Source organism: Mytilus californianus, unplaced genomic scaffold (assembly GCF_021869535.1).
Source record: "Mytilus californianus isolate M0D057914Y unplaced genomic scaffold, xbMytCali1.0.p SCAF_10, whole genome shotgun sequence".
In the NCBI taxonomy this organism is placed as follows: domain Eukaryota; kingdom Metazoa; phylum Mollusca; class Bivalvia; order Mytilida; family Mytilidae; genus Mytilus; species Mytilus californianus.
In genome coordinates, this window is record NW_026262582.1 from 68,479,568 (window position 1) to 68,504,729 (window position 25,162).

General features: G+C 32.2%; 1 protein-coding gene across 3 annotated transcripts in view; it reads left to right on the forward strand.

Moving 5' to 3' along the window:
• The window catches only part of LOC127718412 (serine/threonine-protein phosphatase 6 regulatory ankyrin repeat subunit A-like), a 74,734-nt gene that overhangs the window by 31,148 nt on the left and 18,424 nt on the right, over positions 1-25,162 (forward strand). For all 3 annotated transcript variants that reach the window (XM_052224426.1, XM_052224425.1, XM_052224427.1), the window contains exons 9-22: positions 1,411-1,485; positions 2,266-2,315; positions 2,878-2,966; positions 7,617-7,760; positions 10,123-10,246; positions 11,051-11,124; positions 15,071-15,211; positions 16,886-16,994; positions 18,152-18,261; positions 20,989-21,138; positions 22,051-22,129; positions 22,651-22,736; positions 24,175-24,315; positions 24,667-24,757. In XM_052224426.1, the coding sequence (XP_052080386.1) occupies positions 1,411-1,485; positions 2,266-2,315; positions 2,878-2,966; positions 7,617-7,760; positions 10,123-10,246; positions 11,051-11,124; positions 15,071-15,211; positions 16,886-16,994; positions 18,152-18,261; positions 20,989-21,138; positions 22,051-22,129; positions 22,651-22,736; positions 24,175-24,315; positions 24,667-24,757 (1,463 nt within the window). The remainder of the gene's footprint in view (positions 1-1,410; positions 1,486-2,265; positions 2,316-2,877; positions 2,967-7,616; positions 7,761-10,122; positions 10,247-11,050; positions 11,125-15,070; positions 15,212-16,885; positions 16,995-18,151; positions 18,262-20,988; positions 21,139-22,050; positions 22,130-22,650; positions 22,737-24,174; positions 24,316-24,666; positions 24,758-25,162) is intronic.

The window sequence follows — 25,162 nt, forward strand, 5'->3', positions numbered from 1 at the left end:
ATATACGTTTCTTATCTTAGGGAGGGATAAATCGTACTCTGATTCAAACAAAAAATTCTCTGAAACTGACATTATCAAGATGCTTGTTTTCTTGATTGACAATATATTTGTCACATTGGGAGGTCTGTTTTTCAACATACAATCGGCATTCCCATGGGAACCAACTGTGCTCCTCTTCTTACCGACTTGTTCCTTTATGATTCCGACTTCATACAGGAACTTCTTAGGAAGAAAGAAAAGAAGTTAGCAGTATCATTTAACCTCACGTTTTAGCTATATAGATGATGTTCTTTCACTAAATAATTCAAAATGTGGGACGATGTTGAACGCATCCTTCCCATCAAATTTGAAATAAAGGATACAACAGACACAATTAAGTCGGCCTCATATTTTTTTGACAATTTGACAACAAAACATTACGACAAAAGATATGATTTCAGCTTCTCAATTGTGAACTTCCAATTTCTATGTAGCAACATATGGAGTATATATCTCGAAGTTGATACGATATTCCACGGCTTGCATTTCCTATAATGGTTTACTTGATAGAGGGTTGCTGCTCACAGGGGAACTTTTAAACCAAGTGTTCCCATCATAAATTTTACGAACGCCATCACGAGTTGGTTGACCGTTATAGAAAATCCGTTTCACAGATGACAACAGATATGTTCCAATTGTCGTGACTACAGTCCCGTCCCCTTTTCCCAGAATGTGACCTACCGAATTAGATTTATAACAAGCTTTGTACTGAAATGAGCAGCACGACGATTGCCACATATAGTGCGCAATCTGCTTACCCTTCCGGAGAACCTGAGATCACCACCAGTATTTGGTGGGGTTCCTGTTGCTCAGTATTTATTTTTTTTGTGCTGTGTTTTGTGTACTGTTGTTTGTTTGTCTTTTTCTTTTTAGCCATGGCGTTGTCAGTTTATTTTCGACTTGTGAGTTTGAATGTCCCTTTGGTATCATTCGCTCCCTTTCACCTACGGGTAAAATGACAAAAATTCCAAGGAAAATTCAAAACGGAAAGTCCTTTATCAAATGTCAAAATCAAAAAGCCCAAACACATCAAACGAATGGAAGCAAGATCACATATAAACCAATATGCAGACAGGTTTGTCAAATATTAAAGGAATGGAGATAGTAACTAATGTCGATTTTTGTACGCAGAAAGAGCGGACGAAGTTAAAACTTATTTGAAAATTACCAATATGGTCTCAATACTCATATGGTCCGGCCCGTTAATAACCAAACGAGGATAAACGTATGTCATATAGTGTTTGGTAATAAGATATGATAGATACAGTCTGGCTTTTGAAAAAGAGAGATATTGTGAGATCATTAATTAATGATGATTGTTATTGACTGTAGTGATACATTTATAAGTTGTATTCATGTTTATGACTGTAGGATTTTGCATTGGATTTGCTAATGAACAAAGAAATTTGGCATACGCTTTCACCATTATTGTTTTGATATTATTAAGTAAGTATGACGTCAAAGTACATTTCTGTTAACTTACCTGTTTTTCATTAGATATAGATGTGTAGTTACTCACCTATATTACTCTAAATATAGTTTATTTATTGTGATACTGCTTTTGTAATTCATTCTATTCCCTCAGTTTTTGTTTGGCACGTCGATTTTTCTTCTCAATCAATTTACGAGATTTATTCATCGCCTTTAGATTCATGTTGTTCTTTTAGCAATGTCAAAATTAGAAATAATCGCTAGTTACCAATACAACGAATGAAGATAGTATTGCTAAGCTAGAAAAAAGGAAAGATGATAGATATAGTTGAAAAATGTTATCAAACACTACACAGAAAACTAGAGATTGAGCAGCTCTATCCTCAAAAGAAGGCTTAAGTACTCAAGCCAGGATTTGCTACCCTCGTGGGGTTCATTTGAAGCAAAGCATTCTGCAAAACTAAAAAGGAATAGCATTTTGTATTTAAACAATCGAAGAAATGGGGACGAACCAGTAGCACAAAGTAGAACATTTCCTTGGTCAAATTATATATCTGTCAACAAAATATAGTATGCTGAACCACATATCGTCTTACAATAACTTAAAATGTCTCATCACTCACGTCTGTTAATTGCTTGCACATAATTTGTAATCAAAGTGAATTAAGAAGGTAAAACAAAATGGTGCCTTTTGAATTAAGACATAACTTATAACCACAAAAATGTATCTTCTTAAATTTGAATTACACAAATGCGTTCATTTTTAAATTGAGCTCTTTCCCATTAATATTTCAGGTACAACTTGTTATTTAATAAATTCCCTGTCAGTTCATGAGATGATAACAGTAAGTTAGTCAATGCATTCGTCGTTCATACATTATTTGTTTTAAAAAGGTCAATAAAAGTTCAATTCAAACGAAATAAGAACATGTAGAACAAGATAAAGCTCCTTACCTTTTTCCTACTTTAACATAAATGTTTAGTTTCAATAACATTCAGTGTTAATAAAAATGAAAAAAAAAGGATAAACAAAATCCAGTATTCGTATTGTATAACTTGCATTGAACCTGTAAATATACTGCATTACAGCTGTTACTTTCATTGTTTACCTTCCGTATGGTCCGGATCCGTATTTGTTTCATTTCATATGTATATACCTTTATAGAACAAATGAACACTTTTACAAAGTATTGTAATCTGTTGTTCACGCATGTTCCGAAATGATGATAATTAAATATATCAGTGTATACTTAAAATATATCTACATAAAACCATGTCTGCACAAAATACATAGATACACAAAGACCAAGATAAGAAGGATTGCACGCACCCCGTGATGCTTGGAATAAACAGAAGTATGCAAAGCATAAGGAAGTTTTAAATATGTCTATATATTATATTGCACAGGATCCAGAGGTATACAACGAAGAATATGATATAAGAAGTTTTCGTCTCTTAAAAGCTGCTGCCAACGGTAATTTGGATGAAATGAGAAGGTACATTAATTCTTCACGGTGTTAAAGTGAACATAATTTGCGATACATCTTGGTTCAAAATGTTTTTGTCTGACTCCTTCTGTCCCAATTGTTATAACATAGAACATAGAATTATCAACCAAAGTTTCAATATCATGTTTAATAAAAATAAGAAGATGTGGTATGAGTGCCAATGGGATTGTTTGCTGTATCACTTGTCTAAACTACGAACATAACCTGTAAAAACCGGCTATGGGACCATGAAAAAGGGCCGGTTTTGACATTAAGTCGGTTTATTCAAGTTTCCGTTTTGACAGGGAGTTATTGACTTGTGTCGCCAGCTATTTTGCATGTGAAAATTCTGTCTCTTTGTTAATTGTATACTAGTAAATACAAAGACCGTAATAATCTATTTATTAAAAGTTATGTCATGATTTGTGTGAAAATATTGTGACATAAACATTACAACTCTTAGTGTTTCCTGCCTTTCCACCATTTAACTATGCACGATTGTTGTTCTGAGTCTTCGTATTCATTGGCTAGAAATTTCAGAAATTGGTTTGTCCTCAAATTAAAAAAAAACTTTTTTTTGCATATCCTTGTGTGTCAAATCGACCTCTGTAGCATCAGTCTCCGACTTGTCAGTTTCAGTCTCACTTTCAGTTCATTGTTTCATAGGCATCATAATCCTCGCGTTGTTTGAATTGTTCAACGAGAGTTTTGTTTTACTTTCATCGTTCATTTCCAACGTCAGTAAAGCCGATTAAAAAGCAAACGTTTTTTTAAACGAAATTTCTTCAGGATCGAAACATTGTCGTTCAATATATCATACCCATAAACTCGACAATGAAATGTCGTTGTCCCGGTCTTCTTCATTATCAGGTTCATTTGTATTGGGGTTCATAGCAAGGAACCCAGCATTTCGAAAACACAATGTAAATTTCTAACTCCGAGATTTAAAAAAAAATTATCAAAGTTATAACGTGAGTTCTATTCAAGATATATTCGGCGTTTCTTTTAGTTTATTTTCATTAAAACTTAATAGTGTTTCAATGATAAAGTTCACAACTATAAGTTCACGGTATAACACCTTGCTAATTGATTATCCTGAAAAAACCAATTGTATAAACAATTATATTTTGATTGCATATCGATCTATACTGTTATCATATTAAGTTAATTAAACAAACCGGTTTTGACAGGTAATAACTAATGTAATTAAGAGTATTGGGACTGCATAATTAGAACGGATTTCGGAAAACACAGCGTCCGGCCTACAGGGGGTATTTTTACAATGACTTTGAATGGGACTTAAATTTTCGGCCAGAATGGTCCGGTTTACCCAGGTTTTACTGTATATATATTTTTCTAATTCTTTCAAGATTTTTCCTTTTCCTGACCTGTTGATTATTTTTATTTAGTCAACGTGTGGTTCGTTTGATCTCAGTTCTTCATTGGTCAAAATTCAATTAAGTCGTCGAATTTCCTATTGTGACGTCATGCAAAAAGGTGACCATGGCTGATGACGTTACATAGAAATATATATATATTTTAGTAATGATTAAGACCATTAACCATTAATCACAGCAGTTCATAAACATTGTAGTTCCTGAATGGTACAAACTTCCATTTGAAGTAATCTGTTTGAAAAGGTTACGCACCACCTGCATATGGAGTATATATCTCCCAGTTGATTCAGTATTCCAGGTCTTGCATTTCCTATCATGATTCTTTGATAGAGGGTTGCTACTCACAACGATTATCAATCAAGAGTTCCAAGTGGTGAAATTGAAATCATTCCTCCTAAAATTTTACGGACATCATCACGAGTTATTTGACCATGTTCATGATGTTGGAATTCACAGATTACAACGGATATGTTTCAATTGTCGTAACCACAATCCCGTCCTCTTTTCCCTGAATATGACCTACCGAATAAAACTTATTACCGAATATGTCCTTATCTGAGCAAAACGACGGGTGCCACATGTGGAGCAGGATCTGCTTACCCTTCCGGAGCACCGGGGATCACCCCCATTTTTTGGTGGGGTTCGTGTTGCTCAGTCTTTAATGTTCTATGTTTTGTTTTGTAAACTGTTGTTTTTATTTTTAATTCCTCTTCTTTTTTGCCAAGGCCATTATATATAGATGATGAGGCCCGACCGATTACTGTCTTATGAACATTTGAAGACGTTATTTTGTAGATTTATGTTACATTTAATTTTCTTATTCAAGGTGCCAAATAAGTGGTCTGTCATACTTTCTCCGTTTTGTAAAAATTGTAGACAGTCGAATCAAGATTAGAATAGATGAATCATTTCCGTGGATAATATTCCCTAAAGAAAAAAAGACGGGAAAACCCTTGCATTTATTTCACACAAGGGCCGCTTTTTTGCTGTAACTCAGACTCATTGTTACAGTTTGTATATCTAATATCCTAGCAATACCAATATCTTGTACATTGCAAAACAAAATTTTTGTATCAGCAATTTCATGTCCTTTTGCTGATTTCACAGAAACCTTCAAAGAAAAAAAAAATCTAGATCTGTCTGGACAAGTACAATTTATAAAGCAAAAGGAATGTATTTCACCAACAAGCTGTCAAAAAGAACGAGTCAACACTTTTATACACCAATAAAAATACAAAAAATTCCAAATTTGAAATTATGTATGCAAGGTTATCTGATTTGTATGATACACATTTTTCATCAGCTAAATATTGTGATTTCAGTTGAAATTGGCATGATTTAATAATTCTAAATAGAATATGCAGGTTGTTTTAAACCAATACTTGATATTTATTGATTTATATATCAAGCGTTAACTCTTACAATATGACAGATTTAACATATATACAATGAAAATGTAAAGAAATCTATCGATACCTATAACATTAAAATAGGAGAAAAAAATGGAATCGCTCAATATAAAATGCATGAAATTTGAGCTTCATACAAAAAAAAATTTAGAAGATACTACTGTATTGAACATGAGGGCACCACTGCTCCTCTTTCAGAACTATTACACTCTAGAAATGAAGGAGTTGGTAAGTAGATTTACATATAAGAATCTTCCAATTTGAAGAAAAAACAAGGGTTTGAAAATCAATTTGGCTTTGTAATTTACCATCCAAAACAAGTATTCATTATATCTTAGTACACCTTATCGCTGTTTAGTTCATTCTGGGAAAAACACAGTCATTTGGACAACTTCTTGTTTAGGTCAAATGACGCAAAACAAAGGTCATCAGCAATGAGCCCATGAAGGAAGAAATTCATCGACTAAATACTGTGATTTCAGTTGACATTGCCATGATTTAAAAATTCTAAATAGAATATGCAGGTTGTTTTAAACCAATACTTGATATTTATTGATTTAAATATCAAGCATTATCTCTTACAATATGACAAATTTAACATATATGCAATGAAAATGTAAAGAAATCCATCGATACCTATTACATTAAAATAGGAGAAAAAGTCAAAGCGCTCAATATAAAATGCATGAAATTTGAGCTTCATAAAAAAATATTTAGAAGATACTATTGTAGAAGTAAATAAACTTGTAAAACAACCAAGCTATACAGGAGACACATTTTGCTGATTAACATGTTCCTGTAGTACTAATCATTCAAGTGTACAATTTTATTTTGTATTTGTTTTACTTTTTTAATTCGACATAATCAATCATTTAAAAATGAAATTGTTTCTGTAAAAAGCAATGAAATTGTTATACTTCATAAATGATAGTTGCTTTCACCATATAGAGTAGAAAGACAATACAAGAGAGACAGACTACAATGTGCTGAAAAATGAAAATAAACCGACATCAAACAGAAGAAAAAAATATAAACGCTATCAAATATTGGGCTGAACACAGGTGCTCATGGGAGTTTGTTACTTTTTCTATGTATTGCAAATGTTGAATTGCTCTTCTCGCTTAATAACAATTACATTTTGATTAAGTATTTTGTTTGAGGCGGTAATATTAATTACCATCGATGGTTTGAAGTAAGGGAAAAAGTAGTTATATAAGGAAAATAGAAAAAAAGTAATCTAGGAAAAAGGAAGCCTGAGAGAAAAATGAAAGGAAACAGGAGACCGGTGTATAGCAAGTGGACAACCCTAAAATAATTCTTATTCAACAATGTCCAGAATCAATCTACATTATGTCATTGATCTTATAATCATGTTTTGATAACATTCAAAGAATTTGAAATAATATCAAAATCATAATGAGAATATTAGGATAAACGATTAAAAGTCGTAAGTGCCGACAACAACATTTCAGTCAATGAGGGGATACAATCTCAGCTCCATTACTGGAATAGTCAGCATTTCTGAGTTGTTATTGATTGTAATTGGTATGGTCATAATTAAATTCATAATACAATTGAATTGACTGTTACAAAATATGGAATCTTTCGAAATACTTAGGATTGTTTACCCCAGGAATAAATTACCGTAGCTGTATTTGGCAAAACCTTTATGAATTTTGGGTCCTCAATGCTCCGTCACATTGTACTTTATTTTGCCGTAATAGCGCTGTTGTGATTCAAGCGTCACTGATGAGTCTTGTAGACAAAACGCGCATCTGGCGTACAAAATTGTAAACCTGGTATCTATCATCATGATCATGAGTTTATTTTAGTACGGCATATATTTGTTACAGGTTGAGATATGAAGACTACATCGACATGGATGTTGTTGACATCAATAAGCGTTCTGCACTGCATCTAGCTGCATGTGAAGGTCAGAACGAAGTATTGGAATATATTTTTCGTCATAACTTTTGTTTTCTGGAAGCAAAAGATGGGTAAATATAGATTGATAGAAAATATATATGTCATTGTTAAAGCATTAGTTACAAACAGATTTGTGATGATTATTTATCTATGATCAATTTATTACCAAATTGCTTTTCACGAAAGTTTGAGCCAAAATGTGATAGCCCCTTTTCCCTTAAGATGTATATCAGAAACTGGAACAAAAGATATTCTTTTAACCAATAACAACAACGACAGAGTAAAATTATTCGCTTAAATAATGGTCGTTCACTTCGTTTAGCGTTTACATATTCGATAGAAACGTTTTGTGCATCCATATTCACAATGTTCAGACTACACTATAAAAGGGAGATGATTATAAAGAAACAACTTCACGAGGGATCTCCTCTTATATAATGGTTTACACAGACGTGCCGCGGGTATATGTTACTTTTTCCAGAATATTTGATGTATCAATGGGGTGCAATCATGGGGGTTATATACCAATGTGAAGATAGTTATATGTCAATGAGTCATGAATGTGCATCTGCTTATGTGTGTGTAAAACTCGCTACTGATATTTTTAGGTAATATATATGAATGATCGCGTGGGGTTAAGATGTCATGTACAGATTATTTGTCTAGCTGACAGCTGGGAAACAAATGAATGGTTAATTATTTTCCTATTAAAAATATGTATGTCTATGGATGTTTAGTATACAACAATAAGAGAGCAACCCAACAACACAGATCAAACATAGATGGATAAACTACTGCCTTCAATAAGGTCCTTAGCATTAGACAAACACACGAACACCTGGCGGAATTGTACCAGTTTTGAAGAAATCAAGCTATTCTTGCTTTATATATATCAAAAGACACACAAACGAACGCACAGTAAAAGTCAGTTTAGAAAAAAAAACACGTTACTTTATGATATAGATAAATATATTGACAAATAAAACAATATCAAATAATGCAATATCGAAAAATTGTCTCAGATACTGATATCAAGTCAACAAGTTGAAGGCCGTACGGTTGCGTATAATTGCTTACATCTACTTCATTTGAACTTTGGTGGATAGTTGTCTCATTTGCAATCGTACCACATCTCTTTATTTATATATGTATATATATATAAATGACAGTGGTTTTTATGGACTGATAAAAGCACATTAAAGGGCAAGCTAAATCCTGCCTCGAAGTGCGGTATTTTCTCGTTGCGTTAAAGGCCCGTTGGTAGCCTTTTGCTGTTTTATGCTCTTTGTTCGGGTTTTAACTTCTTTGACGCATTCTCCGTTTCCATTCATTATTCTACAACATCATTTAATTACAAAAATCAAACAAAATAAATCTATGGTTTGATTAATTACCATTTTTCAGCAGAATATATCCGTAACAGATATACCAAGCTGCTGCTTCAGTAATGTTTATGCATCAAATAGAAGTCAGATAACTCTGAATATACACAACAAGTCGGAACATTTTGTTGTATCAACATGATCAACATATACCAATATGGTCATTATACTGTCTGGTTAAAAGTTTAAAAATGTATAGATATGAAATATCTACTTGTACTTAATTCTATGATCTGGCTAGTATCTATATTTAGTCTATTGAACCATTGGGTCGATCCCAGTGCTAGTGGAGGTTTCTTAGCGAGGTTATCACCAGCCCAGTAGTCAGCACTTTTGCTTTGACATGAATTATCATTGGTATGGTCATAATTATAAATCAACTGTCAATAAAGCTTAACATTTTTCAAAATACTATGGATTTCCTTACCCAGAACATGTTATCTTAGCTGTATTTGGCAAAACCTTTTTGAATTGTGGGACTCCAATGCTCTTCAATTTCATACTTTATTTGACCGTCATAATGTTTTTATTCGAGCATCACCATTGAGTCTTTTGTAGGTAAATCGCGCGTCTGTCTTACAAAATTTTTAGTCATGGTATCTTGGTTAATTTTATTAAAGAAACGGTACAATCTATTGATTGGTAATCAACATTAGGTATAATTAAGTTATTACTTTTATCAAGCTCTCTCCTAGTTTTTATAGGGACAGTTTTTATTAACATTTTAAGTGTGACTTTAAAAAGTTTAAGTTGATGGTATTTTATATAAACAGGACTGCTTAACAGTGTGTGATATTGAAACGTATGTCTTATTATTCATATCATGTTAATGCATTTTCGTCTTTTAAACTTTTTCAGAAATGGATCAAACATTTTGAAAACTCAGTTGAATGAAATTAAAGTTATTAACTATTTAACAATTTAAAGGGATTCATTTGTTTTCATTACGACCAAGTGAGACATGAAGATTAAGCATGGAGGTAGACGAGTCAATTAAAGTACACACTCATCATTACCTCCTACTGCACTAACATGATTTATTTATTCATAGATGGGATAGGTCAGCTGAAGATGACATTAGATGGCATCATGCGCAGCGTCAAGATGAAAAATACGATACTGCCTTAAAGATACTAAATACTAACAAAGACAAAAACATCCATAAACGGAAAAAGGTAACACAATTTAATACGATTTGAATAATTAAACTAAGCATATACAATATTTCAAACATGCCAAAAAGCCCATATTGCATATTGGAAAGACCTAACAAGAAAAGAAAAAGCAGTTATGTCATTTAATGCGCCTTACAATTTTCGTCATTTCAAATTTACCGATTAGAAAACAGTAACAACACAAATTATGAATGTATACGATGAAAAAAACCCTGAATTTAACAACGTGTTATGTTCTGAATGTCTACATCCTCACACTTAAATAATTATAAGACAAACCTCAGATTGTTAACACTTTTTCTTTCGTTTATAAATCATTGAAAAACACAGATTCAGTTCTCATTTGTGCACATAAAGGCCTGAACTAAATCATAGCATATAATAATAGGAATAGAGGCGTCATTCAATACGTTAGGAGCTAAAAAGTAGAAAGATTTGAAAGGTCCTAACAAGACATAATGTAAAACAAATTTTAAAACCAACAGCCTGATTTTAGTAAAAAACAATTACCAAAAAACAAATAAAAAACAGCAACGAAATACTTCGTACTATATAGAACATCAGAAATGGATAGTTTTGTGACCAAACCACCTGCAAATGCATTCAAATGCAAAATCATTCAGTTAATTTAAATATGATTTATAAAGTTGTCCTTTATAATTAATGCAAATATACATACCCTTGATAATGTTGATGTCTAAGGTTATTCTTTAACATTTAAATGGTAATGTGCAATCATTATTGTTATACAAAAACATTGATCAACTATTTAATTTCTGCGTCAATTATTATTGCATGAAAAAGAAACAGTTCAAAGAAAGAAAAGCCCTAGAACTGATAACAGCAGCTGGAAAGGGTGATCTTCGTACAATCAAGCGGTATGATAACATTTTTACGTATTGATGCTTTTGATTAATAAGAATAATTATCAGGACAAGGGATATAAAAGATAGGCAAAAGATACCAAAGCGACATTCAACTCATAAGTTGAAAATAAACTGACTACCTCATGGCAAAAAAAAAAAAAAAAAGACAAAAAAAAATAAAAAAATAAAAAAAAGACGAACACTGTGTTCTAATGTTCAAATCTAGGTATCCTCTATGACACTTATCTAAGTTGCATGTACCGGGAATTAGACAGATGTTTATCTCTTGTTTCATTGGTTAGTAGCGTTTGATTTTGTCAGTTTTATAGACTTCTTTTTTAATTTGCCTTGGAGTTTGGTATTTTTATATACTTTTTCGTCAATAGTCTATTTATAGAGAATATAAAGTTAAAAAATTGTTAACCTTTTGACCTTTTTAATAATTCTTTTTCTAAAATACAATGGCTCTCTTTTAAAAAAGCAAAACGAGAAAAAATATGGACAAAGATTCAAAGGTAAACAACTGAATGACACAAATTTTAACAAACCCATGCCATGATTACAGTGAAGATATCATTAGAATACCAAATGTACTAGAAAAAATTCTTAATGATTTAATGGATCTACGTAGCCAATGATTCTTAATGATTGAGAAATTGTTTTCTGATTAACGTCTAATGGGGGAAATATTTCATGCGTGTTCAGGACGAGAACAAATTAACCAGTATACAAAATATAGGTCCTTCTATAGGAGTAGACCAGAATGAAGGAAAGAGAAATTTGGAATCTTACTTGAAATTTTTTTTTATCTGATAGGGCAATAAATTTAAGCCTGCAACATTCAACCAACGGACCCTCCAAAGAGTTGGTTCAAGGTTTATTCAACGTACAGTGGGTGTGGAACACCATCGGTTGATACAGAAATAACGAAAAAAAAACAATTTTACAACTAGTGTACCATTTCAGTATCCCGTTGAGATGGAGTGATCATTAAAATGAGATTGTTCAGATACATTATACATGTACACACATTGCTTTAAATCCACTGATTACGGTTAGGACGCTTTGTTGTTGAACATTGTTCCCTTCAAATAATATATGTGTGTAAAAAGAGGCATGAAACAAAAAACTAAAACAATCAAAAGACAAGCAACAGTATAAAAAAGAAAAGAAAAAGCAATCTAAATACTGAGCAATCGAAATCCATCAAAACAAGGATGATCGCAGGTGCTCTTGAAGAAAAAGCTGATCATGCTTAACATGCGACACTAGTCGTGTTACTCTTATACTTTTTTCTTTGATAAGTTATATCACATCCCACAATAGAAGATTGAAATTTGACTCTTACAATTACATATCACCAAATTATTAAACAATCGATAATTTAAAACCCTGAAACTTGAGAGCGAATTTGGTAATGAAAATTTGAAATGGAAATTAGGTTTGCATGACAACTGATAAATAACACTGTTACCGGTATAAACACACTGACATAAAAAGCATAACGTACAACACTACGATCAACACGAACCCATTTTTAAACAAAACAAAGGGTGTTCGCAGGTGCTCCGGAATGAGTATGTTGATCCTGCTCCACATGTGGCACCCGTCGTGTTGCTCATTTAAGTACAAATCAAGCATGTTATGTTTAAATCCGAGTGGAAACATCCGATTCAAACCGTCCTTGATTATGTGGTTCCCAATAATTCCGAATCCCGGCTTTGATTGCTTGTAAATTCGGTGTTAATAGTTTATATCAGAAAGAGGTTATGACACTTATGTAATGTAGGTGTCAATGAAGATTATTTTCTTCCTCTTAAGTGGAAATTTCCAATGAACATAGAATAGACCTAAGATTTTTCTAGATTTCCTCTTTGGTAAGTATCGTTGGGGTATATGATGAGTTGAAAAGGGAATCGTCAATATCTTATTTCTGTTATTAAGCAATGTATGTAATATGATTTACACATACACACGATATTCTAATGGTTTTTTTTGTCATTGAATAGAACAAGTGATTAGCAGCATTTTGTCCTTAAAGATCGATTTATCATATGTATTCATAGACCCATGAAGTGTTTAAATTCTAAGTTGTATCTACGACCTCACAGCCTTAACCTATTCGAAAGGATTATCTAAGTCTTCTTTTCTTGTGTTTTGCCTATTTCCTTGCACAATCTTCGAGTTTATCAGTATTATGAAGTTGTGTTTTCAATTGATGGGTTAAGACGAATGATATATCAGGTCTTTGGATGACAATTGGCGCGGCATTTTCCATGTATTAGAAGGAAAATATAAATAATTATATAGTATAAAGGAAGTAACTTTTACATTATCAGCAAAATTTGAAATTTTGGACCAGCAGATTTCTTAAATATTTTTTTTCTAAAGCTCACACTTTTAACTTGTGAAATGAGAAGATGTGGTATGATTGACTTTAAGACATCTATCCACAATAAACAAAAAGATAACAGCAACTATAGGTGAACGTACGGCCTGCAAAAATAAACCAAACTCATACTGCATCGCAAGGTATAAAAGGCACCGACATAACCAAATAACTTTGAGAAAAAAACAAATGGCCTGGTATATGTACAAAACAACAAAAGAAAACAAATATGATATACAACAACGAACAACCTTTACTGCTAAAAACATATTTTCCCAATGTGAAGATACTTAATTCCATTCGGCAAATGAATAAACAAAGATAAGCAATGTTTTTCGTCTTTGATAATTGAATATTTTTTCATACTAGGGCCTTATAAATATAAAAATAAGGTGATGTTGTATGATTGCCAATGAGACAACTATCCACTAGTTCGAATGAAGTGGATGTAAGCAATGATAGGCAACCGTAGGGCCTTCCAGAATGAGGAAATCTCATACCGTATAGTCGGCTATACGTAAAAGACGTTGACATGAAAAATATGAAACAATCCAATTGAGAAAACCAACAGTTTAATCCATAACAAAACAATTCGAGAAAAAACAAATATGACAGCAATGAAATAACAACAACCACTGAACTACATTCTCCTAACTTATAGAATGTGGCAGGGTTATACATGTTTGAAGGCGCCAACCCAACCTTTTAACCCGGAACAGTGGTGTAGCAGTACAACATAAAAATAAACTATATACATCTGTCGACGTACACATTTTTTAGTTCTAGCAGTTACTGACCGCTAGATCAAAGCCAATATCAACTAATAAAAAAACCTTATATATCTAATTATACACTAATCGTTTACATCCTTGATCATTTGGCTAGATGTCTATTTGACAATAACACTTTTTTCAATATATTGGGATAAACATACAAATTATTATTAAAAAAAAAAACCGGTACAAACTTTTCTACATTCTGCGACAGTTGCACATTTCGACAATAAATGTCTCATCAGTAATACTCGAAATTGAAAAAAGAATAAAATCCCAACCTTAAACAATCGTCAAAGAGCTGATAAAAAAAACGAAAAGTTGGAATTAAAGATAAGAAAATGTTATAAAAACAACATGATAAACACTTTAAATTGACTAAACTTGCCTATCTTTTTGGTATGTTTTAGAAAAGAACAAAGAAATAATTGAAATGAAGATAACATTCTGGAGAGTTGTCTCATTGGCACTCATACCACATCTTCTTATATCTATATAATATGCCCTATCTACAATATTGATATAAAGTTGTTCATGATTAACATTATATGCATAGAATATAAGGAGGCTATTTCGCCAAGTCTCTTAACTTGCTTCAGTAGTTATAGACAGACATTTGCGTTTAACTAACACAGGATTTGACCAATGAAATGTATACATGATATATGCTCTTACCAAAGTTTTGCTTGGCATACAATAAGATATGGACTGGAGACAATGGTTGGATTGGCTTGTTCTTATAAAACAAATACTACTGTGTAAAGCTATTTAATCAAAAATGATTTTTCACCTATAGGTTAAATCAATTGGGCACTGACATGAACTTGGCAGATTACTCAGGACAAACAGCATTACATGCTGCTGTTGACAATGGAATGGTCCATATTGTGAACTATCTTATAGACACGTGTAATGTATCACCATTTGTAAGATGGAGGTAAGAAACAAACAAAGAAAAAATGGTGCCATCTTTGTCGCTGTGAATATGAAGGGATATATGGACATCTAACAAAAATGTTTATGAGCTCTGTCGCCAGGTAAACTCAATTTGCGACAGTAAAACTACCGATGGACGTCCGCAAAGCTTGAAATACAATACAGTTGTCTCTTAATTTTCGCCCATCAGATGAACTTGACATAACTTAAGTCTGTGACCTTTGTAGTTAGAAGTATCACTATTTTTTGGGTCAGATCTTGTCAAAAACGTTACGTCGAATGATTTATATGTATGGGAAATGATTAGCACGATACGGTTAAGCTGAGCTCAAAATTTGTTTTCTTCCTTTCCTGCAAAATTGACCACATACAAGTTTTGCTGTTCTATGTTTCAAGCGTTTAATTCGTTTCAAAGTGCATATAATGAACGGAGAAACACGTAGTGTTGTCTGTTAAGTAGATATATCATTTGTTAGTTTTGGTAAGATTATATTTATTTTTGCAAGTGATTTCGATTTTGATGATTCCTCCGAATCCCTGATATTGATTCGTGTATATATGAAGTTATTATTTTTTTTTATCAATTAACTACTCTGTTATTGGACTTAATATGATGAAAACTGCCTATGCAATACAAAAGTGTTAACTCGGCCAATACAGATTAACTCTGCCGATATTTTTTCTGTATTGGCCGAGGTCTGGTCCGGTCAATACAGAATTTCGGAACGTCTCTAGTTTTTAGCTCAAAAGACATGATAAACGAAAACTTAATGTTAACTGTCGTTTGGAAGATGCGGTTTCATTCACTCACCATAAACATGCCGCAACGTTCAGTGTGGCAAATATTTCTGGCTGAAGACGATCACATTCATTTAAAAAAGCATTTTATAAGCAGACAATTGAATTATTTCAGGTTCGGGCATCGAGTCAATCTGTAGAATATCACATGGTTCATTTCTTGTCGACCTCATAGAGTGCATTTGATTTTATTGTTTACTTTCGCTTCTCATGTTTTTGTTAGGTATCATATATTTTTCAAACCTTACCAGACATATGGATTGTTGAAGGTTGACCTGTAATCTATTGTAATTTGTTCCAAGTCTCTGTTCTTTGGTCATTGTTTATGGATAGATGCCTCAGTTGCAATCATATTTAACTCTCTCATGCAATGGCAGTAGCTTTCCAATTACTATTTTTGTGTTGCGTCTAAATATGTATTGTAACACTTTATAGTGACTGAAAAGGGTTAACAAATCATCAAAAAATGTAAAAGACACTTCCAAACAAAAACAAAAAAGAGGTTAACACTGTAGTTAGTTAATAAAGATATCATTGCGTGATTATTTCTGTATTGGCCGTGTTATTGGTCCTCTGACAACTGTATTGGCTTCAGCCAATACAGCAAGCCTCGGACCAATAACAAGGCCAATACAGAAAAAATCTCACATTTTAATATCATAGTACAAATAAAGAAATACTATGATGAAATTTATTCAATATCCAATCTCCATGTCTATACTTGAATTTAAGAGGAGACTTTGCAACACCAAGTGCAAACGGGAGAAAGCAGTTATCTCATACTTAAGTTAACAAATCCATCGAAATGAAGATAGATACAATTTTGTAGCTCATACTTCGAAAATGTTTAGTAATAATATCCTACTTATATTCGTAGACGTGACAGACGCCCTATTGACGTTGCACTGGCTCATGGAAAAGAAGAAAATTTGGGAAGGATCAAATCCTATATGTCAAGCATACTAAAGAATGGCACAGACAGGGCTGTAAGTCAAACGCAGATTACTCCTTAATCCTCTTGCATGCTCTGAGAAGAGAAAAAAATTATTTAACACATTTCAATGAAACATACGTATACCAATCGAAAAAAACCTCATCAGTTGCGCTCGAATTAAAGCAGATTGGAGGCAAAATTTATTATGAAGTTGAAGAGCATTGAAGCGCTGATTAAACCGGACAATGAAACAAACATTCAGTGCTACATGTATACATGAGATAGATAGTTTTTTTTTTAATTTAAAGTAATAATAAAATTTTGTATATCATCAAATTTTAATGAAACAATATCTGAATATTCATTTTAGCTACTGGGCTCGTAAAAAGCTTAGAGTTTTATAAGTAAAGAAATATTGTTGATTATATTTGACATAACTATCTTAAGATCAGATTCTGAAAGAGTCCATGAAAGGAACAAAATAGTTTTCATGCATTGTCCATTAAAGAATAGAAACTTCCTATTTGTGGTATACATGGTCTGAATATAGTAGATTGTAAGTTATGTCCATGACGACGCAGTTCGCTTATAGATGCAAACAAAATATTTTTTAAGTTTCCCCTAGGTTGTAATTTTACTACTATGTTAGTCTAGTTATGATAATTTTATCATTGTTTTTTGTAAACAAAACATTTCTGTGGAGAACAGTTTCATAATCCTATTGTTGTGACAATTGTTCAAGACAATATCAGTCAGAATAATGTTCACACTGTAAGTAATGTCCAGATATTTAAAAAAAAAGTACTTTATTTTATCTCAAGATGAGTTGTGTAAAGTTGAATATTTGAAACATTAATGTATCGTTACTATGATGCTTTTTGATATTAAATCAACGTGCAAATATTTCAACTTTATTGAAATGAATGTAGAGCTATTGGAGAGTAAACGCTATAATACAATTGTATTTTTTCCGCTATCTTTATTGAAACTATAGTGAACAGCAAAACGTAATTTTGACGGAAACAATAAAAGTATTAATATACCTTGTAATTTGTGACACAGAAAACCATAAACTGATAAAACAAACCACCCTTTATTTCAATTGTTTGCTTTTGAAATCATAATCATCTTCATCATCATGAATATCGTAATCCTCATCAAACTATCAAAAATACAAATCGTATTCTTTCAATTGTGTTCGCTGTGCAGAAGTATTCAGAACAATACAAAACAAAAGTGGTTATACTACCACCAGAGGATGTTGCGATTGTGCGTCTCCTGAACTATGCTTCAAGAGGTGATGTTGAACAAATGAAAGGGTAAATAAATCGTAGAAAAATTTGTAGATACTTTACTATTACATATATTATATATTTATGACATTGTAGTATTTTACTATTAACTATGTATTTTAGCTTAATTCCCAATTAAACGACTGTAAGGAGGGTTCTTATTTCCTGTCTATAGCGTTCAAGGTGCACCGGAAACATTTTTGCACAGATGAAACGCGACTTTAAATGACAAAAAAAAAAAGAGAATGCAATTGTTTGTAAACAGTGATCGCCTCCGGACAAGAGTCTTTGGTTTGATCCCCAAACGGGGTTAGTTAAAGACAGAGAAAAAATACTTTCGAAATTGAACAATGTACAATAAACCTACACCTTGACCAAAATAAAAATGAAAAAAGCGCCCTAAACCAAAACATTGAAGTTGTATACTGTGGATTCATCTATATTCGTGGGTACCAATTTTTGTGGATTGAGAAAAACCTGCACTTTCGTGGATATTTGATTACGTGGTTTTGCAAAAGTCTGCATACAACCCTATAAGAAATTTGCAATACGTTGCACATTTAAATTCGTGGTTCACCTGTACCAACGAAATCCACGAAAATTGGTATCCAACGAATAATAATGAATCCACAGTACCTTTAATTATTGTTCTCTCTCCTGTTATTAACATTTAGAAGTAAGATGGAAGATTGATCAACTCGCATTCGAAAAACTAGCTAAGTAACGGGGCATGTCGTTCATTAATCTTATTTTGTGAGTCCGCATTAAAACATCTGCATTGTATGTCAGTCCCGAAAATTATGAGATTGTCTTTTACTGGTAGGAATATCTTCATATATGTGAAACTATTTTAATGTCAGTATGAACTCCGAACAAGTGTTTTTCTAGCTTACTATAAGGTCGTAAATATGATAAATTCATTCTCGTAAACTAGGCAACATTCAGTATACACGTTGGATAGTAATTTTTCATGTCAAGTCAATCATCCTATGATTTTTCTAGAATATACGAGACTATGAAACTGCATTTTATCAGTGTATCTCAGAATCAGGGTGATGTAGTATATTAATCATAGTCTTTCAATGACCTAATATTGTATATACAGGATAAGCATATCTTTCATTGAGCGAGAGCGTAGAGTTTAATTATTATATTCTTCCAACAATTTGATACCTGCAATAACATAAGTACCAATTTGGAGCATTTAAATAATTGTCTTACGATACACAATGTCAACAACGATAACAGAGAGAGAAAAAACATGTCAATACAAGATCGTATGTTAAAAAAAACATACAACACCATAGCCAAAAATAAAAACGACAATAACAAACAAGAATAACAAAACATTAAATAGAAACCTTTCTTAAAAATACCAGCACGTGACATCGCATAAGTTGACGTCTATACAAAAAGTATTATCGGCTATCTTATTTCAATTAATTTTGTAAAAATTGATTTCACAGTGTTTTTGTTGAAACTGGGCGAATGTAATGGATATTTTGGTATTGGTTACTGAATAAAAATAGTCTCACAAAAATTAATAATTTTATGTTGTTGTTTTCTAAAACAAGTAATTTTGTAATACATATATAAATACGGAGATGTGGTATGATTGCCAATAAGAAAACTATCCAACAAAGTTGAAATGAAGTGGATGTAAGCAATAACATGCAACCGTACGGCCGTAATGAGAAAAAAACCATACCGTATGGTCGGTTTTGAAAGGGCCCGAAATATAAATATGGAAATATACAGTTGAGAAAACAGCGCTCAACCCTCCCCACAACCTGGGACGGTGGTGTAACTGTACAACATAGTAACAAACTATAAAATTTATTTGAAAATAGCTTACCTATTCAATTCGATACAAAGCAGAAAAACATATAACAAAAACACAAACCTGACGTAGCAGGGTATTTATATATCCATTACAACACCAAAAAAAAACAAAGTACAGATCTGAAAGTACTCGCAGTTACTGGCGTCTAGTTCAAAGCCAATAACCAATAATAAAATGTTTCTAAGATTTAAATATCAATCAGTACACATCCAACATCTAAAAGATTTAGTGTAAAGACCTCATTTAATAGTTAGAGAAAAATGACCTCGTTCAATGCCACAAATATAGGTATCGACAGATTGTAGTACCGTAAAAAATTGAAAACAACACGTTTAATAATTTCATGCGTTCGAAGCGCTTTTCTGGATTTATGTGCATATGTATATAAAAATTTAAAGATCTTATTACAGTGTTAAATTGGTAACCTTTTAGAATAAGCGTATTTAAAGGATTGATAAGATTACCCGGATTGTAATTTAATATTTCCTATTGTATTTTACTCCAATAATTATACCGCATTTAACAAAGTTGATTAGGTTCTTTCCACTTACAAAAAATACTTAATAGTGAAAACTATGATAACAAAAAAACCGAACTCCGAGGAAAATTCAAATCGGAAAGTCCATCATCAAATGGCAAAATTAAAAGCTCAAACAAATTAAACGAATGGAAACTTATTACTATTAAGTATTTTCTATATATTTTGTATAAGATATACAAAATGATTGACAAAACTTCGACCTCTTTGTCAGAATTTTGATACGGGTACCCTACAAATCTCTTAATCTACAAATGATGATTACTTGCGACAATCACGTTAAATTGAGTAAGTACAATAACATGCATAACCAAATCGTTGTTGAATTTGCTTTTTGCATTTTGATAATATATTGATCGGATTTACATTACAGTTTCAAGGCATCAGGTTACAGGATGGATGTCTATAATTATGACAGTCAAACAGCGCTTCACATAGCAGTAAGGGAAAATCAAGAGTATGTAGTTGACTTTCTTCTGGGGGAATGCGACCAAATAGACCTTGCTCTAAATAAAAAAGACAGGTGAGTTAAAAAGATGATGTCAATAATCTATAGAAAAACTTATATAAGAATTCATATATAGAAAAACAAAATAAACCAATGACCAAACACATCATTCTCGCACAAAGTAAATTGTTATTATAGATGAGTCACTGCTTGGTGGCTTAATTGTTTATGCTAGATTAAAACTAACAATCATTGCAAGCAGTATTAAAATATAAGCATTTTAAAAATAACTTTCGCTGATTGTTTTAAAATTTATGCACATGAGTCCGGTTATATATATATTTTTTTAAATCAATGTCCTAAAATTTATTAAATTATGAAAATCTCACTGAAATATCTGGTGTCTTGATTGTATATGCTTTCAGTTCCTGAGATCACCCCCGGTATTGATCGGGATCGTGTTGCTAAATACCAAGTTTTCTATGTTGTGTTTTTGTAGACTATTGTTTGTCTTTTTATTGTGTTTCGTTACTTGTCAATGCGTTGTCAGTTTTCTTTGTGATTTTAATGTCCCCTTGGTATCTTCTTACTTTTTAAAAGTTAATTGTATTGTTTGTGTGAAATAGCGCTTCACACCTATTTAAAGTAAGACTCCAAGATGTTTTCTAATGTGAGAACTATAAACCAATAACCAAAGGACAAGGATTTGAACAAATAAAGTTCACATTACGACTTTCAACAATGAGCAAAACCTATACGATAAGGTATGCCACAAAGAACTAGAAATAACAAAACGTCAACCAATTGAAAAGACTATTTTTCAGTAAAAAGGAAATTATTAACTTATTTCAAACACTCATCATATTGAGTTGAAACAACACATTTTGTGAATTTCTTAAATACCATAAGAGTTTTGACGTATAACACCGCTCCTTAATATATCATTGAAATTTAATATTAGTAACAATGACAGTAGTTTTATTAAAGATGGATGATGACTCCCTGGGAAGTCGCAAAGAAATCGGCAATGAAAAGTGTGTATTATATTTTTTTGAAGAATTGCCCGGTAAGTACATAATTATTGAGCTAAATTTAAGTGCACAGAAACATACCTCAGCTAGAAGATATATGATTATTGATATATTTATTGCTATTTATTGTGTAGCATTTTAATCTTGGATACTGCATTAGCTCAAATATAGCTTCAAATTATCTAAGTCATCAATGACAAAATTTTGTTTACTTTAGTCTGGGATAAGATGATTTATCTATTAGTTGTGATTGACATTGGAATTAGTAATTGCTAGTACTCTAAGATCGGCACTTTGTGTCATTTACTTTTTACGTTAAATACTTTGCGTGTTTCGTTCCGAACTGATGAGGTACGCCATTTCTAACTGATTGTCCTTATATTGTGCTTGAAAACTGGTAATTATTATCTCTTGTGAAATAATATTGCACTTTCAAACTCGTGCATTATTAAAAAAACAATAGTTGGGATAATATTCATGAATGTTTTTGCAATAACCCTATACATGCTATATACATAGTATATCAAGCACATTTAATATATCATTATTTTTGTAGGAATTAGTGGAAACAGAAAATGATGATATTAAGACGTGTCAATTGCTGAATGCAGCTGCGGAAGAAAATCTTGAAACACTTAACAGGTAATATTTACAGACAGTAAAATGTAAATAAATATTCTCATTCATGAAATAGTTCAGCATCCTTCCCAGTAAGTTATCAGTTCACATTGAATCTAATTAAACTCTGACAAATTGCAAACCAAGACGAAAAAATGAAACAAAATGTTTTGTTAGAACAGTACAGAAGATCTTTTCCCTTGATTTTTTTCTATTTATACATGTAAATAAATACACAAAAAAACACTCGATACATTTTGTGCGTCCAAAACGCTTTTCTGAATGTACTTTCGTTAAAAGCTAAACATTTTAAAGCAAGGGATGTGAAAATATGTAGAACACTAATAATGACTATGAGTTAAATAGTTAAAAAACAAAACATCACCTCTAAAAACACAAAAACAAAAATATGAAACTGAATATAAAAGTTATTGAAGACACTAATCAAAGATACCAGGCATATAACTTGGTCAGTTGAGAACAAACTTTGCGACAAAAGAGATGATTTCAGCTTCTCAATTGCAGCGCCTGCATATGGAATATATATCTCTCTGTTGATACGATATTCCATGTCTTGCCTTTCTTATCACGATTTCCTTGATAGAGGGTTAATGCTCACAAGAAAGCTTTTAAACCAAGCGTTCTAAGTGGGGAAATTGAAATCATCTCTTCAAAACTGTAACGCACGCCATCACGAGTTGGTTGACCGTTATGAAATCGGTTATGTTCCAATTGACATTACCTAAGTCCTGTTCTCCTTTCCACGTTTGTGAATTGCCATATAAGACTTATTAACGGATTTGTTCTTACATGAGAAACACGGCGGTTGTCACATGTTGAGCAGGGTCAGCTTAATCAAACGGTGTACCTGAGATCACATTCGGTTTTCGGTGGGGTTCGTGTTGCTCAGTCTTTAGGTTTTCTATGTGTTTTGCATTCTGCTGTTTGTCTTTTTGGTCCTTTTCTTTTTTTGCCATGGCGCTGTCAGTTTATTTTCGACTAATGAGTTTGAATGTCCCTGTGATATGTTTTGCCTCTCTTTTGATACACCAGACGCGCGTTTCGTATACATACGACTTACCAGTGGCGCTCGAGTTAACACGGTTGGAAGTCAAAACCAAATACAAAGGTACAGAGCATCAACCACCGAAAATTCCGGAAAGTTATGCCATATACGTCTTGAGTCAAAGACAAAGTTATACAATGTCTATATAAAAAAAGAATTAGACGCGCCTGGACATATATTGCGACGTCGCTTTTCCTAAGAGATTTATACTGATAACTGGAAGAATTCAAGTTCTGAATTAATGGATTAGTCATATCTCTATTGTCGAGAACCATACGCTGAAGTGTTATGGATGCCACTTTTGTTTAAATGTTTTAGTGATAACTGCATCATTAAGGTAAATGCCACATACACTTTAATTCATGTAATAATTTGTGTATCAATTAATCTTTAAAGCTTACATGAACAGAATGTCGACATGAATCAGAGAGATTACGACGGGAGAACTGCTTTACACCTTGCAGTTTGCGAACAGAAGATAAAAGCTGTTAAGTTCCTGATAAATAAAGCAAAAGTTGATATGACAATTCCAGACAGGTAACCAATTTCAGATAGTATTCCATCCTGTTAATCTAAAAATGTTTATTATATATCTATGCTATAACACATATGGTCATGGTAAGAAAGTATATTTTAAGATATAGATGTTACTCATGTCAGCGGCATTAAATTGCTATAATTTCAGTTGATTATCTGAATTTATACATAGTTGCATTGTACAGTTAGGTCCATATTCAACATATATGTTAGATAAGAAAATTAACATACAAATTAAATAAGTATAATTATGTACTGCTTACCTTTCATTTGATTCCATTTTAAGACCAAAAACAAAAAGTGTTCAACATGTTCAAATCTTACTTTATTTTATGTTATACACTTCTTAAGATATAATCGACTTCCTATTGATGAAGATACAAGTGCAGAAATTAAAGACTTACTGGAACGCTACAAGAATGATGAAAAAACGAGAAATGAGGTAAATTGTACATTAAAAGATATTCTTATAAATGACGTAGTAATGGCATTTGAACGGGATTATCTCTTTGACCTTATGTATATTGCTTATATTTACAATGCTGTTCAGGCAACTTTTAAAGAGTATATGAAACTGAAACAATATGAAAATCGAACATAACATCAAAGTTATTTTCATTACACGTAGAATAGTAATATAACTTTGTTTAGAAATCCAACCTCCTCATGACAATTTGACGTTAGATTTATTTTGCAGTTTCTTTATATCATTTTTGTTCCTAACGTTTCACTAATTGTATCTTCGAAATCGATTTACGAGATATGAACACCTTTAAAGTACTGTCATCTTATTCAATACATCTCTGGCTTTCAAATGTTTATGTATTAGCGTTCCTGATGAAAGGTA